Source organism: Triplophysa rosa, linkage group LG4 (assembly GCF_024868665.1).
Source record: "Triplophysa rosa linkage group LG4, Trosa_1v2, whole genome shotgun sequence".
Lineage (NCBI taxonomy): Eukaryota > Metazoa > Chordata > Actinopteri > Cypriniformes > Nemacheilidae > Triplophysa > Triplophysa rosa.
Window position 1 is genome coordinate 22,881,722 of NC_079893.1, and position 15,948 is coordinate 22,897,669.

The 15,948-nt window shown below is 39.3% G+C and overlaps 2 protein-coding genes across 3 annotated transcripts; both read left to right on the forward strand.

Moving 5' to 3' along the window:
• The first annotated feature begins 63 nt into the window (after window positions 1–63).
• lgi2b (leucine-rich repeat LGI family, member 2b) lies at window positions 64–3,849 on the forward strand. Its single transcript, XM_057332183.1, is given in 8 exon segments — window positions 64–318; window positions 533–604; window positions 815–886; window positions 1,128–1,199; window positions 1,667–1,738; window positions 1,932–2,101; window positions 2,210–2,374; window positions 2,459–3,849. Coding segments are annotated over 8 exon segments (1,638 nt in total). The 5' UTR covers window positions 64–121; the 3' UTR covers window positions 3,277–3,849.
• A 612-nt stretch (window positions 3,850–4,461) lies between these two features.
• On the forward strand, window positions 4,462–14,833 carry ccdc149b (coiled-coil domain containing 149b). 2 transcript variants are annotated; one of them, XM_057331125.1, is made up of 13 exons: window positions 4,462–4,632; window positions 5,584–5,745; window positions 5,834–5,872; window positions 6,201–6,308; window positions 7,603–7,719; window positions 7,882–8,054; window positions 10,258–10,330; window positions 10,445–10,529; window positions 10,608–10,755; window positions 12,366–12,442; window positions 12,652–12,684; window positions 12,804–12,890; window positions 12,997–14,828. In XM_057331125.1, exons 1-13 carry the CDS (start codon window positions 4,582–4,584, stop codon window positions 13,563–13,565), a joined length of 1,722 nt encoding a protein of 573 aa, XP_057187108.1. In that variant the 5' UTR covers window positions 4,462–4,581; the 3' UTR covers window positions 13,566–14,828. The 2 variants fall into 2 exon arrangements, with proteins under 2 accessions (XP_057187108.1, XP_057187109.1); XM_057331126.1 differs by lacking the exon at window positions 12,652–12,684 and having other exon boundaries at window positions 12,997–14,833.
• The last annotated feature ends 1,115 nt before the right edge of the window (window positions 14,834–15,948 follow it).

Consider the following 15,948-nt stretch of genomic DNA (forward strand, 5'->3'; position numbering starts at 1 on the left):
GAAATGGGACAGTCCAAAGCACTGCCTGCATCAAACCTGCTGAAGTCAGTCTTTTACACTGGATGCTGCATTTCCTATTACCGCACGGGACAGGGGAGCTTTTCGACTCAGCTTCAAAGCCATGGATGGCGCAAACGCTAAATTGTCTTTCAATCGAAAGTGTGTTATGTTAACTTTTCTGTTCGTTTGTTCATTGCAACTGTCCCGATCAAAGCGAATATTCAAGTGTCCTTCAGGATGCACTTGTACGACAGATTCTATCATTTGCGTCGGTTCGCCTTCCATCCCAAGATCTATACCGAGTGAAATCAACTCTCTGTAAGTCCGTTATGTTCGCGAAACGTTTTAGCGACAGTGTGCTTCATTTTATATAATCAAAATGTGAAATTTAGTCGAATTTTATTAAAGATATTTTAACGTCCTATAAACTGTACCAGCATTGCATCGCTATGTTTAATGAAATCTACTTAACAAGAAATAAAAGTGTTTTCATCATCATCATCATCAATGCAGGTTATTTGTTTTTATACAGGAGTATTGTTAATTGCAGTTTTCCAGAAATCCAGGAGGCTATGTTCTCTCTCATGCCTTCACTGCAGTTACTGTAAGTGACCACTCTGATGCAGCACTTTTGAATTTGCCTGTTTATCTGCATTAGAAAACACAACATGGTCATTGTTTTACAAAAGACTGATATACAAAGGACACTCTGTTATGGTTGTGAGATTTCTGTACTATGGTCAATAAACTTTAAGGATGGCTGTATTTTGTAATATCTTTACATAAGTCTAAAACAATATTTTCTCCCTCCTAGTCTTCTTAGTTCAAATTCATTCTCTGCCATAAAGGAGGATGCATTCTCTGGGCTTCCCCACCTCGAGTACTTGTGAGTGTTTGTAACCTTTTTAAGAAGACAGATATATTTAATGCATATTTAATGCAATTTAATGAAATTATAAAAAAATACAATACAATACAACATAATCTAATATAATCTAATATTGCAGTAAGGGCATCTCATTTAAGACCATGTTATCCATTGTTCTACAGAGTAATTGCCTGCTTCATGTATGATAAAATAACATAGAGATGTGCACTTTGTTGTTTCATTTAATTTGACAAATTAGGTTCATTGAGGGTAACAAGATTGAAGAGATAAGCAAATATGCTTTCAGAGGACTTCGCGATGTTACGCATTTGTAAGTATGTAGCATATTGCAAGGCAATGCAAAGTTGTATCAAATTAAACAAGTATCAAAATAAAAGCCTAGCTTGAGCCATTACTGAGTATCAGTTACAGCAAGTCTGTAACAGGCTGATGAAAGAATCATGGAGTTAAATCAAATTATTACTAAAGGCAAGCCTACTTAAGCTATCCTTAAATTTGTTTTATTTGCATTTCATGTATTTAAAAATAAAACTACACAAATTTGACATTGGTTAAAAATAGGGTTTCTATTTAATGTTTTCAATATTTAACATGAACAATTGTTGGCAGGCATGGTAGTCTTTGTTCATTATAATTCTTGTTTTAGTTCAATGCATAATTTGATGTTACATATGGAGTGCTCTGATGTTAAATCGCTTAGAGTGTATAATGACGCTTAAAGTATAAATGAGTCCTTTTGCCTCTTTGTCTTTAGTAATTTCCTGCCTATTCTTACAGATCGCTGGCAAACAACAATATAAAAACACTGCCCAGAGGTTTTTTTTCTGATCTGCGCTCTTTAATTGAGCTGTAAGTTTTTCAATTCATTATTTGCAATTTACTTGTAAACATGCAATCATCATGTTATCAATGTTACTACTTATATACCATGCTAGATTGTTGTAACTTGATAAACAACATGGGAAATATAGCATTGCCATGTGTGATGTAGATCTTTTTTTGTAGATAAAAAAACTGTTTATTTTGTGTTTCAAATTATTAGAGACCTACGAGGGAACATTTTCCATTGTGACTGTGAGTCGATGTGGCTGATGCTCTGGTTAAAAAGATCCAATGCCACAATTTCAGATGTTTACTGTGCCAGTCCATCTAACATGAAGGGTGTCCTTCTAAAAGATGTGCCAGAAAAACACAGCAAATGTGTCTCTACGGGTGACTACATCTCTAATTTCTGATTCTTCTGTTGGATTTTGACTCATCACATCGTCTTTTTTTCTTTCATGAGAATGAATGTTGCTTGTCTGTTTCTTTGCCTTCCAGATTTTGTTCAGCATCAGATAGTAAACACCCAATCCATGTCGGCAGACATCTTCTTTCACAAAGAGGATATATACGTTGCGATGGCAGTTCCAAATTCAGACAGCTGCATAATCATGGAATGGGATCATATTGAGACGAAATTCAGACCTTTTGATAACATCACAGGTTTGACAATGTTAGGTTACCATTATATTACCATAAATTACATTCTTTTTTGAAAATTAAAAAAAAATTTTAATCACATTTCAGGACGCTCTGTCGTTGGCTGCCGGTCTGTTCTGATCAATGAGTAGGCATTTGTCATTGTATCTCAGCTTTTTGACAGCTCCCTTGTATACAGATATGACCAAACGCAGAATAAGTTCACCAAGTTTCAAGCGGTTGAAATGCTCAACGTGTCCAAGCCAAATGACATTGAAGTCTTCCAGATTGGAGATGACTGGTTTTTACTTATTGTGGACAGTTCCAAAGCTGGAATGACCACCCTCTTTAAATGGAATGAGACGGGTTTCTACCCATACCAGTTTCTTCACGAGTGGTACCGTGATACAGACGCAGAATTTTTGGATTTAGATGGCAAGCCTGTCCTCATACTAGTTAGCCGCTCCCAGGTTCCTGTTATGTTCCAGTGGAATAAGAGCACCCAGAAGTTCGCTCTCCATTACGAGATACCGAACATGGATGACATTGCCAGTGTGAAGGCCTTTAGGATTAATGATATTCTCTATCTTGCCCTCGCCTGCTACATTGGTGACTCAAAAGTCATGAGGTGGACGGGCAAACACTTTGAAGAAGTACAGGGCTTCCCTTCACGTGGAGCCACGGTACTGCAGCCTGTCAGCTTCAAAGACCAGCATTATTTAATTCTGAGCAGTGATTACTCTTTTTCTCATATCTTCAGATGGGATGAGGAAAACCAGAAGTTTAACAAGTTCAGGGATGTGTATGTTCAATGGCCACGCTCATTTACCGCACTGTCTACGGACCAGCGTGACTTTGTGCTAGCCAGTAGCTTCAAAGGCAAAACCAAAGTGTTTGAACATATTTTGGTTGATTATACCAAATGAAGTTAAGAGACGTGTTGTTATTAAGTATATCTGTCTTTGAATATACTGTATGTACACATGTAACCGTAACATTTATGAATGTATAATATTAGGTCGCCAAAGGGCTGAAACATTCTCTCTATCGTCTGTCTTGCAAAAGCTATACATTTATGCAACATTTTCTATTTAAATCTGAATTTATAATGCACAGCAGGTAAATATATGCAAAATGTAATCATATTTGACTGTTTCATCATATCTTGGTGCTTCAGATAGTTTCTTGAATTCCGAGTCCAATGAGGTGAGGACTCGGGCTTCAGGTTAATCCAAGACATTGTGGACTTCTAATGTAATGCTGTTTTGACATGCAAGCATGGGCTAGCAGTGGTATTATTCAGTAGAGACCCTCAACAGCATTGCTTTTGTAGACTGAAAGCCATAAAGTAAATTCTTTGTTTATTTTATTATTTTTGCAGAGAAGCAGCTGTTTGTTAGTTTTATTACTATAGCTGGCGAAACTGTACTGAATGTATCTTTGGAAATATAATAATGATAATAAACGAAACAGCACATTGATTGCTTTGCTCATCATTCTTTGTGAAAAAAACCCAAGCATATTTCTTATAATATAGTTTTGTTTATTATTTAAGTAAGTTTAAGTTTTTATTTGTAATCAATAAAAGTTATAGATAAAAACTGTATTATTAAAGTATGTAATGTGTGTAAAGCAGTGTTGTATGAAGTCAGATCTAGTGTTACAAAATTCTTACTTAATACACATATTAGTATTATATCTATTGAGAAAGACATTGCAGTTTCTGCAGACAAAATTGATTGACCTTATTTGGTCATTGCTCAATGACAACAATAACTGTATAACTACAGGTTATTACAGCCTGAAAACGTTATAGGAAACACGTTAGAGCCTACGTACAACATCAAGTTTATAACCTGGAAATATTGTATATGTGTAAGAATAATGGATTTTCCATGCCAATATTTAGCAATCAGCATTTTAGCAGCACCATTATCACATAATTCATCATCTATTTTAAATAAACTAACTTAGACATTTTATATTGTTTTCGCATTTTTGCTGCGATATGTCTGCAGATACACTTGCTTGGCTTAAAAAAAACCCACTAGCCTGGCTTAAAGGGACACGTACATGTACGCTGCTGTTGGCCATCATCATTGCCACCGGAAGTGATGTACGTGATGTTGAAGACTAAAACATGTAACCGTGTTCTCCTCGTTGCAATAGATGCTTACGCCTTTATAACTTATATTTCAAGTAAATATTAGATTTGTCTAGCCGTTGCGACCATGAACCCTTCTAGAAGAAGCGAAAGTGATTGGCAAGGTTTGGTGAACGAGGTAGGGCACGCGATATTGATGTCTGATGCTTTACTGCACTCTATGAATCATGGCAATATGATTGACAGTACAGGTTCTGCTCAGTCTGCTTATGTGGGTTTTCGTTTCTTTATCGATTAAGGTTTGTAAAATGTAACGAGTTCTGTAAATGGTGCTAATGTGATACATCGACGTAGCGATGTTACTGTAACCAGTGTTTACTTTATTTCACATGACATGCTCCTTATCAAATAATATAGGAAATGTCGCACTATTTTAAAGCTCACCACGGCAATAAATAAAACCCGAAGGTTGACATCATTAAGAGGGATTAACGCAATTCTCTTCTCCATGTCAAGATCCATGAACAGTGCTGAATGGGCATGGATCTTTATTCATTGTAATTATTATTTTTTAAGTATTGATTGCATACTGTAGTTTTGCGTTATTACAGTTTGACATGGTAAACGGGTTTATCATTATATGCTACAGATTCAATAGGTATAAACAACATGGGCATATTGTAATATGGCTGGCTGTTATTTTGTGGCCAAAAGAATCCATCAAAACAGTGTTATTACAATGTCTGTTGAAATGTTATTGAAATAAAATATATATATATATATATATATAATCCTATTTGTCAAATTTATATTTATTAGAAACCACAGACTGTACTTTTATACCAAACAATTGGTCCAGCAACAGGTAAAGAAGCTAGTTGTTTACATATTATAAAGTAGGTACTCTTAGATAATTAAACGCATTTGTCTTAAACGTCTTATAAGTGCACCACAGTGAAGTTCAGAATTATACGTTTAATATTTTTATCTGTAAAAAAACTATTTTCACCATATAAAAAGTTTAGCTAAAAATGTCTTCAAACCATACAAGAACCTACTTGATCCTGCAGTGGTGACTAATGCATTTATCTCAAACATTCAAACTCTATTGTTTTCTATCTGTGTCCAGTTCCTGGTGTGCAAGAGAAAGCTGGAGAGTAAAAAGGAGGCACTGCTGATCTTATCAAAAGAGCTGGACACCTGCCAGCAGGAACGGGATCAGTTCAAACTGATGGCAAACCAGCTTCGGGAGCGCCACCAAGGGCTGAAGAAAAAATACAGAGAGCTCATAGTATGCATTCCTGTTTTATTCGATTGTGTTACAAATAAATAAAAGTATGAAATATAAGAATGTTTGACAATGTTTCTTTAATTATTAGGACGGTGACCCCTCTCTGCCACCTGAAAAAAGAAACCAAGTATGTCTGTGCACCTACTTTTGATATTAACATCTTTTTAAATATGTAGTGGAGAGAACATTGAGATCTGGGATTTAGATTCCAAATTTAACCTTAAATTAGGTTTAACATTGGTATAAAAGCTATATCATAAAGAAACATGAGATAATAATAAACCTCTTAACAAATAAGTGACATTGACCATGTTGATTCCTTTCTGCAAAAGGTCACATTTAAGTACTTCCTAATCCCCAGAATTCCATTACAGGAGTCTCAACTAATTTTATTTATATACTCGCAAATTTGTGTTTGAATTTTATGTTAATACTGATATTTTGACTCACTATAGGTCAATCTGGCCCAGTTGCTGAGAGACTCAAGAGAACAGAACAAACAGCTGTATGAAGAAATGAAGGAGCTGAATCAACGTTTAGCAGAGGTGCAGGGTGATAACAAGGTATGATGTCACTTTGCATGACTTAATCGTATGCAGATGTTGGCGTGGTTAGTTTCAAACTGTTAGACATATGTGTAACAAAGTTCAAAGTAGGGAAGGAAAGAGGCGGGAACCGGCGAACATTCACAAAACTTTAATCAAAATAAATAAACAATAATCCAGCAAATAACAGGCCGGCAGCCACCTCACGGTCGACTGCCGGCCACACGAACACATAAACAAACTTAACTGTTTCCGGGCCTGGGTCCTCTCTCTCGATGGTCCGGTCGCTCGTCCTCTTATGCTCCCGAGCTCCCCCGTGAGGCATGTGGGGACCGGCGGTCACACAGCTGACACTCGTTGCCACTTACGCCGCCGGCCCCGCCTTACCCGCCCCACGGCTCTCGCCCCGCCTTCCTCGCTACATACCCCCATCACCCCTCACAGGCCGGGGGGCAGCACAGAGCCTGTGCTTATTCCCCCCCCCGGGGGGGCCTTCTCCCATGAGGCCCCAGTGACTGGGACATGCACGGACGAGGCGAGAGAACGGAGCCGGGAGCATCCCGAGAGACCGGGACGAGAGAGGGGAGAGAGGACAAAAAAAAAAAAGTGGTCCGGTTCCCTGACACGCTGCCGCTCGGTCCTCAGCCCAGCCGAGGCTCCTCCTTGCGGCGCTAGGTTGTGGTGCTGGACGTCCGGTGGACGGCCCGATCCTCTGGCCGCCTCCTGGCCGCGGGCTCTCCGTCCCCATCGAATCCTCTTCGTTCCAGCACCACGGTCTCGGGCAGCCGCTGGCGGACGCCCTCGTCCGTGCTGCCCGAACTCCTCAGCACCGCGAGGCCGCTCAGCGGCGAGGGCTCCTCGGCAGCCTGTCCCTCCTTCCTCCCGGGTTTTCAGCACCAATGTAACAAAGTTCAATGTAGGGAAGGAAGGAGGCGGGAACCGGCATCATTCAAACCATAAACTTTAATCCAAAAATAAATAAACAATAAACAGCAAATAACAGGCCGGCAGCCACCTCACGGTCGACTGCCGGCCACACGAACACATAAACAAACTTAGCTGTTTCCGGGCCCGGATCCTCTCCCCCGATGGTCCGGTCGCTCGTCCTCTTATGCTCCCGAGCTCCCCCGTGAGGCATGCGGGGACCGGCGCTCGCACAGCTGACACTCGTTGCCACTTACGCCGCCGGCCCCGCCTTACCCGCCCCACGGCTCTCGCCCCGCCTTCCTTGCTACAATATGATATGGACATGAGGCTTTTTAAACACTGCATATATAATAGCACAGAAGTCTCTAAACTTTCCGTTCTACAGCTGCTGAGGATGACCATCGCAAAGCAGCGTCTAGGGGACGAGGAGGTAGGGGCGCGTCACTTTCCAGCCCATGAGAGAGAAGATCTTGTTCAGCAGTTAGAGAGAGCTCGAGAACAGGTGCATTGCTCTTGGTGTTCCATCCATATGGGGCTAAAATCTGACTTGACATTCTCAATGTCTGACAGGTTTTGTTGATGTCTTAGATCTTAGCTATAAAACATTTGAAACAGTACCAAATATATAGGCATAGGATATTAACTTAACCCTTTGCTCTTGTAGAATGAAGCGCTGGAACAGAGCTTAAAGGCAGCCACGGATGAACTTCAGGATGTAAGAGCAGAGCGTAATGTGTACCAAGACAAAGCCCAGAGGCTAAATGTGGAAATTAACCACATCCTGGGTAGCCATGACAACCGCATCCTGGATATAGATGCTCTGTGTATGGAGAACAGGTCAGTGGTGTCCTGTTTAGGACAGCTTACATAATAGTATGAGTCTAAGAAATGGTTTATAGAGTACTTAAGGGTCCAATGTGTCATTTTTTTTGAGGATCTATTGACAAAAATGCAATATAATTTACATAACTATATCTTCAGAGGTGTATAAAGAGCTTACATAATGAAGCATTATGTCTTTATTACATTAGAATGAGCTATTTCTATCTAAATACACCGCTCCTTACATGGAATTCGCCATGTTGTTTCTACAGTTTCCCTAAACTGACAAACTGCTCTGCAGAGTGCATTTCGTGAATATGTTATCTCCTTTGGCAAATAAGTGAAAACGTGACAACATCTTAGTTCTGTGTCAGACACCGTAATGCTTTGAAAAGGTGCCGTTGGTTGCAATTCGCAACTTCACCACTAGATGCCACTAAAATTCATACACTGGACCTCTTAAGATTAGGATGTAAAAATAGGAGTCTCCAAAATTATTGACAGTTTTTCCTGAATTTAAGTATATGTTAAAATAAAATGATTATTTTGTATGTATTCTGTGATCTAGTGACTTTTTTTTCAAATTTCAAATAAAAATGTTGTTTTTTAGCCTAATTTTTTTCACAACTTCCACATATTACAACTTTACATTCTCTGGACTGGAATTGCCACATGCAGAAATTGTTATTAAAGGCAAAACTGCAGCCGTATATTTGAAATAAAAAAATCACATACAGCCAGTACATTTCATTTTTACAACTTAAAAAACATATAGGCCCGGTTTCACAGACACGGTTTATCTTAAACCAGGACTATGCCTTAGTTAGATTAAGATATTTATGTCGCTTTTATAAAAATACCTTAGAAGAATACATTACTGGTGTGCATCTTGACACAAAACAATGGCACTGATATATTTTAAGATATTTCTGGGCAAGTTATATTCAGTTAAGACAGGTCACACATTCATTTTAGTCTGGGACTAGTCTTAAGACTTGTCTGTAAAACCGGGCCATAAAGTAATATCAGCCAAAGCCAAAGACACAGAAATTGAGAAAACCTGGCACAGTAAACAGATGCTATTTGCAAGACTTGCCCCTGAAAAACAAACAAAGCTGAAACTATAATGGAAATTATAAATTGTAATAATCAGAGTAAGGACAACCGTTTTCTTTGGGATTGGGGTTGAACTAGGTTACTGCGCCCACATTTTGCTCTGTCTTGTTTAGGTTTAGCAGATGGAATAAAATAAATGATTACACGGCTCGTTGGAATGCTGAATTCTGACTGGCCAGTCGCGACATTTGCAGGTTCGTTATTCCCAGATAACAACCTCTCAAAACTAAACACGGTAACCCGGATGCAGCAAATCATCTTTTAATGACATTATATTTACAAATGATTAAACCAAATTGCCTGTTTGTGACATCAGATTGAAACGACATCATTGAAACGACATTCTGATGTCACAAACAGGCAATTTGGTTTAATCATTTATAAATATAATGTCATAGGGTGAGTAAATGATGACAGAATTTTCATTTCCTTTAACTGAAAGTAAACGTCTTTTCCTCACTGAAGGTCTGCATTCGGTTAAAATGAGCTAATAAAATATTTCAAATACACATTTCATGTCCAGTTTTTTCTCATGTAGCAAGTAGCCGTGAAATAAGCGGTATAATGTACAAGCACCGGTGTCACCTGTCCCCGTGCAACTGATAGTCAGCTGCCATTGGCTCATCTGTTTTTGTGGGGCGGGGCTTAGCGATAGGTCAATTTTGATCGCATGAATGTAACCTCGATGTTGAGAACAATGTATGTACCAAGGTATATGATTAGGCTATTGGTGAAACCAGAACTAACCATTTAGTCAAAAGGGACCTAAACAGTGTCTTAACATGCCCATGTGCCCATTTTTAGCATGCCATTTACCCCTCCCAAAAAAAATAAAAAAAAATAAATAAATAAACGGTAAACCTTGAAAATAATAATAATATTGAGAAGAACTTGTGTTTGTTCTGTAATCATGATTGAACTTGTGATGAGACTGACCCCTGTTGGTGTGTTAGGGGAAGTTACAGGAATGGTCATAACCTTTATAAAATGTCCTTTATTTTCTAGTAGACCCAAGTTATATGCTTTACGTAGTCTGTACTAGTCATCTGTTATCTCTTTATCGTGTTGAAGGTCTTGTACATATCTGGTTTGTTGTTTGTAGATATCTGCATGAAAGGCTGATGCAGCTTCAGGAGGAGGTCAGCCTCCTTAAATCAAATGTCATGAAGTACAAGGTATTTATTGTCCTCGCAACCAAAGTCATGTGCACATGTATGTTTGGCTTGCAATTACAACTGTATGTTTAATCAAGTTCATTCTTCAGCAAGTGCAAATATGTTTTATTCTAGAGTGCTTTAGAGAGCAAGAAGAACTGCAAAGTGTATGGCAAAGCAAACAGCACTGCTCTCACAGGTGTGCTCTCTGCCAAACAAGGTAATATACAAGACTTATGAAGTACAGTAGCAGTAAACAATTGGGTTCTGCAAAAGGATTTTTCTAATATGTTTGCAGTACAAGAGCTGTTGCTGTCTGAAGAGAATGGCTGCAGTCTTCCGGTCACTTCTCAGTCCATCAGTGACCTGAAGTCTCTGGCCACTGCACTGCTGGAGACCATTCACGAGAAAAATATGGTCATTCAGCACCAGCGGCAAACCAACAAGTGTGTTAATTTTGCATCTCATCATTCTGATATACAGATGGAGGTTTTTATTTCTATGAAAATAATTTTATATACAGTATCTCACAGAAGTGAGTACACCATTAATGTCTAAACCGCTGGCAACAAAAGGGAGTATGCCCCTAAGTGAAAATTTTCAAATTGGGTCCAAAGTGTGTAGCCAACATTATTTTCCAGCACTGCCTTAACCCTCTTGGGCATGGAGTTCACCAGAGCTTCACAGGTTGCCACTGGAGTCCTCTTCCACTCCTCCATGATGACATCACGCAGCTGGTGGATGTTAGAGACCTTGCGCTCCTTCACCTTCCGTTTGAGGATGCTCCACAGATGCTCAATAGGGTTTAGGTCTGGAGACATGCTTGGCCAAGCTTTTTTTGGGGTCATTATCATGTTGGAATACTGCCCTGCAGCCCAGTCTCCGATAATAGAGATAATGCTCTGCTTCAGTATGTCACAGTACATGTTGGCATTCATGGTTCCCTCAATGAACTGTAGCTCCCCAGTGCTGCCAGCACTCATGCAGCCCCAGACCATGACACTGCCACCACCATGCTTGACTGTAGGCAAGACACACTTGTCTTTGTACTCCTCACCTGGTTGCCGCCACGCACGTTTGACACCATCTGAACCAAAAAAGTTTATCTTGGTCTCATCAGACATTTACATTTAGTCATTTAGCAGACGCTTTTATCCAAAGCGACTTACAGAGAGTTCCAGTAATCCATGTCCTTAGTCTGCTTGTCTTCAGCAAACTGTTTGCGGGCTTTCTTGTGCATCCTCTTAAGAAGAGGCTTCCGTTTGGGACGACAGCCATGGAGACCAATTTGATGTATGGTCTGAGCACTGACAGGCTGACCCCCCACCCCTTCAACCTCTGCAGCAATGCTGGCAGCACTCATACGTCTATTTCCCAAAGACAACCTCTGGATATGACGCTGAGCACGTGCACTCAACTTCTTTGGTCGACCATGGCGAGGCCTGTTCTGAGTGGAACCTGTCCTGTTAAACCGCTGTATGGTGTTAGCCACCATGCTTCAGCTCATTTTCGGGGTCTTGGCAATCTTCGTATAGCCTAGGCCATCTTTATGTAAAGCAACAATTCTTTTTTTCAGATCCTTAGAGAGTTCTTTGCCATGAGGTGCCATGTTGAACTTCCAGTGACCAGTATGAGAGAGAGACAGGGTGAAAACACTACATTTAACACACCTGCTCCCCATTCACACCTGAGACCTTGTAACACTAAAGAATCACATGACACCAGGGAGGGAAAATGGCTAATTGGGCCAATTTGAAAATTTTCACTTAGGGGTGTACTCACTTTTGTTTCCAGCGGTTTAGACATTAATGGCTGACTGTGTGTTATTTGAGGGGACAGCAAATTTACACTGTTATACAAGCTGTACACTCACTACTTTACATTGTAGCAAAGTGTCATTTCTTCAGTGTTGTCACATGAAAATATATAATAAAATATTTACAAAAATGTGAGGGGTGTACTCACTTCTGTGAGATACTGTATTGTGAACTGACAATGGATCGAAAAGAAGGGTTAGGCATATTTGTTGTAAAATGTTGTATGTATATTTGAACAGGATCCTGGGAAACCGGGTTGCAGAACTGGAGAGGAAGTTAAAAACATTGGAAGTATCTGGGTTGTGGAGTCTGCCAGGTAAACATCACATCTAAAACCACACACTTCCTTTTTCAATTTTCAACATAAATCAATGTCTTTCAGTCTTCATATCTTTGCTCTTATTGCAGTGTACATTTGGGTACTTCTGTGTAGTATTGTGTAATAAAATTTTAAACAATCTACATTTACTCTTCTATTTCTGCTTTCCATCCTTTCTTGTCTGCTTTCTTCTTCACGCTCTGAAGGCATCACCTACAATGTGTCTCTTGGATTAGGGAGTACGTTTTTCATTCAATATAATTTTTTGATTATAAAACACACTCTCTCACTTTTGTTAAAAATAAATATATGTACAAGTATTGTTTATGTGAAATTATACTTTACATTACTTGTTCAGGAAGGAAAGCAATTATTGTTCTAAGTGACTCCCAGCATGTCCAATCCACCACCGAACAGTCAGTACACTTAACACCAGAGTCAATGGGTAAGTTGCTACCAACAGGGTCCCCATCCCCTCATTATTTTTGGAAAATTATTATATTCATTTTAAAATAATGAACATAACATTTAAATAAAACTCTTTTCAATAGGAGATGAAGAGATTGTCACTGGAGAGGAGGTCACAGAAGACACCGCGCTCAGTACAGACTTTGAAGCTGTTGCAGTCGAGGTGAATCAAACACATGATCATTTTAACTCTTCGTATTCTGTCTCACAGCCTCCACAATGCGGTAAACCAGTCGAAAGCATTCCGTCTCTGGAGACGACAGAGTGTAAAACTCTCGGCTGTTGTGACTCTCAGAACCCTGTATGTCTCTCTGAGATGGGGGCAGAAGAATGTGAGTTTCAAGCAAGACAATGTGATGAAGATCTGGTAAGCCGTAGACATCAGCTCATGCACACAGAAGAGCCTTTCATAAATTCAGAAGAGGAAGGTGTGGAAAATGATGTTTGTGTTCATTCTGAGGAGGGCCTTGATATTCAAGAGCCATTAGAGCGCAACCTGCCATTGACATCAGAAACTTGTGGCAATTTTCACTCACTTTCTGAGTCTGTGCCGCGTACACCAGACCAGCAAAAAGAGCGATCGGACAGTGAAGAAACCGAATGTGCTTCCTCAAACTCAAGTCCTTCTCAGAAGCCGTCGGAACAGGAATGAATGGTGTTTTTTGTATATTTAAAGCTTCATCATTTAGAAGAAGTGTTTTAAACCGTTCATAACAAAAACACTGCGGCAAAACAGTTTAAGAAGAAATCCCCAAAGTCCAAAAGAATAATTCATTATTTAAATGAAGGAAAAGCAGAATAAAAAGTTGCAAAAAATGAGCCTGAGGAAAGCTGATAAAACCAGTGACAGGATGAATACTGAAATGAACAACTTTATTTCAAAGTATAAGACCTGAAGAAACAATAAAATCACTTTCTGGTGGTTTTCAATCATCTGGGATCATCAAGAAATCTTAGAAGCAGAGTCTTCATTTGCAGCTATGATGATATTACCAGCGGATATAAAAATATTATTTTTGTTACCTTAAGCTATTATTGTGATAGCATCCATTTCAAACATGCATATTTATGTGTCTTGATTGTATTAAATATATTTGTAAATGCTTCAAAGGTGTATTTTGTGGTAAAACTTCTACCTCCGTGCGGCTTCTTGTTCATTTCTGATAAATCGCAACAAGAAACTTCTTCCATGTACTCACTCTTAAAAATAAAGGTGCTTCATGATGCTATGGAAGAAACTTTGTTTCACAAAAGGTTCTTTGTGACCAAAAAAGATTTTCTTCAGATTATAAAAAGTAAGAAAGAGATGGTTCTTTTAAGAACCTTTGACTGAATGTGGTTCTTTGTAAAACCCCAAATGGTTCTTCTATGACATCGCTGTGAAGAACCTTGTAAGCACCTTTATTCTTAAGAGAATACTTTCTTTTTACACTGTATGATGGTTTCAACTATTATGATTTGTCGCTTTTAATTTAAGTCTTATTTATTATAATTTATCTTGATTGTAATAGTGCTTAATCTGTGAATGTTGATGTAAATTCAGACTCTGTAGATCTCTTTATAATGCACTGTAATATACGGCAAAGATTAAAAAGAGTTTAGCAGCTGAAAGTTTATTATACATTTGGTTGTGATTCATGAAAGTACTGCATTGCAATTCAACAGTTGCTTGCTTTGACACGTTCTGCTGCTGTGTTGTATAGGGCGCTGTATGAAATGTAATGTATTTAGTTATTTTCTTAGATCAGCAAGTTCCCAAACTTTAATGCGAGGGAGTCCTGTGCTATGGAAAACATATTTGTTTACATTGTTAGACATTGAAATGTTTGACTGGCTACTCGATGTTGCACATCAGTGTTTTATTGAAATAAACATTCACGTTACAACCCTTACTGATAGTAGCTGTTCAAGCAATGCTCTGAGCAACAAATGTGCCTTCATTCCCAAATACGAAACATTTCTATCATCATAAAGCTGCCTAGATTTTTGACACTAACTGGCACTGACTTGTAGCTTGTAGCTACATACCAACTGTGAGTCACTTATTACACATATTTCCTGAGTCATCCATAGCATTAAGAGGAAGACGGTGTAGTGTGACATGTAGAGCGTATACAGTCGTGGTCAAAAGTTTTGAGAATGACACAAATATTAATTTTCACAAAGTCTGCTGCCTCCGTTTTTATGATGGCGAATTGCCTATACTCCAGAATGTTATGAAGAGTGATCAGATAATTTAATTTTATTGTGAAGTACCTCTTTGCCATGAAAATGAACTTAGTCCAAATAAACATGTACATTCCATTTCAACCCTGCCACAAAAAGACCAGCTGACATCATTTCAGTGATTCTCTGGTTAACCCAGGTGAGAGTGTTGACGAGGACAAGGCTGGAGATCACTCTGTAATGCTGATTGAATTAGAATAACAGACTGGAAGCTTTAAAAGGAGGGTGGTGCTGGAAATCATTGTTCTTCCTCTGTTAACCATGGTTACCTGCAAGGAAACGCATGCAGTCATCATTGCGGTGCACAAAAAGGGAATGACAGGCAAGGCTATTGCTGCTAGTAAGATTGCACCTACATCAACCATTTATTGGATCATCAGAAACTTCAAGGAGAGAGGTTCAATTGTTGTGAAGGCTTCAGGGCGCCCAAAAAAGTCCAGCAAGCACCAGGATCGTCTTCTACAGTTGCGAGATCGGGGCACCACCAGTGCAGAGCTTGCTCAGGAATGGCAGCAGGCAGGTGTGAGTGCATCTGCACGCACAGTGAGGCCAAGACTTTTTGAGGATGGCCTGGTGTCAAGAAGGGCAGCAAAGAAGCCACTTCTCTGTAGGAAAACATCAGGGACAGACTGACATTCTGCAAAAGATACAGGGATTGGACTGCTGAGGACTGGGGTAAAGTCATTTTCTCTGACGAATCCCCTTTCCGATTGTTTGGGGTATCCGGAAAAAAGATTGTCCGGAGAAGAAAAGGTGAGCGCTACAATCAGTCCTGTGTCATGCCAACAGTAAAGCATCCTGAGACCATT

Excerpts from the sequence above, each read along its gene's own strand:
- ccdc149b (XM_057331125.1), top strand. The coding sequence starts at position 4,582 with ATGAACCCTTCTAGAAGAAGCGAAAGTGATTGGCAAGGTTTGGTGAAC. Across the intron at positions 6,309-7,602 it reads AGGTGCAGGGTGATAACAAG|CTGCTGAGGATGACCATCGC; the intron begins GTATGATGTCAC and ends TCCGTTCTACAG. Across the intron at positions 10,756-12,365 it reads CACCAGCGGCAAACCAACAA|GATCCTGGGAAACCGGGTTG; the intron begins GTGTGTTAATTT and ends ATATTTGAACAG.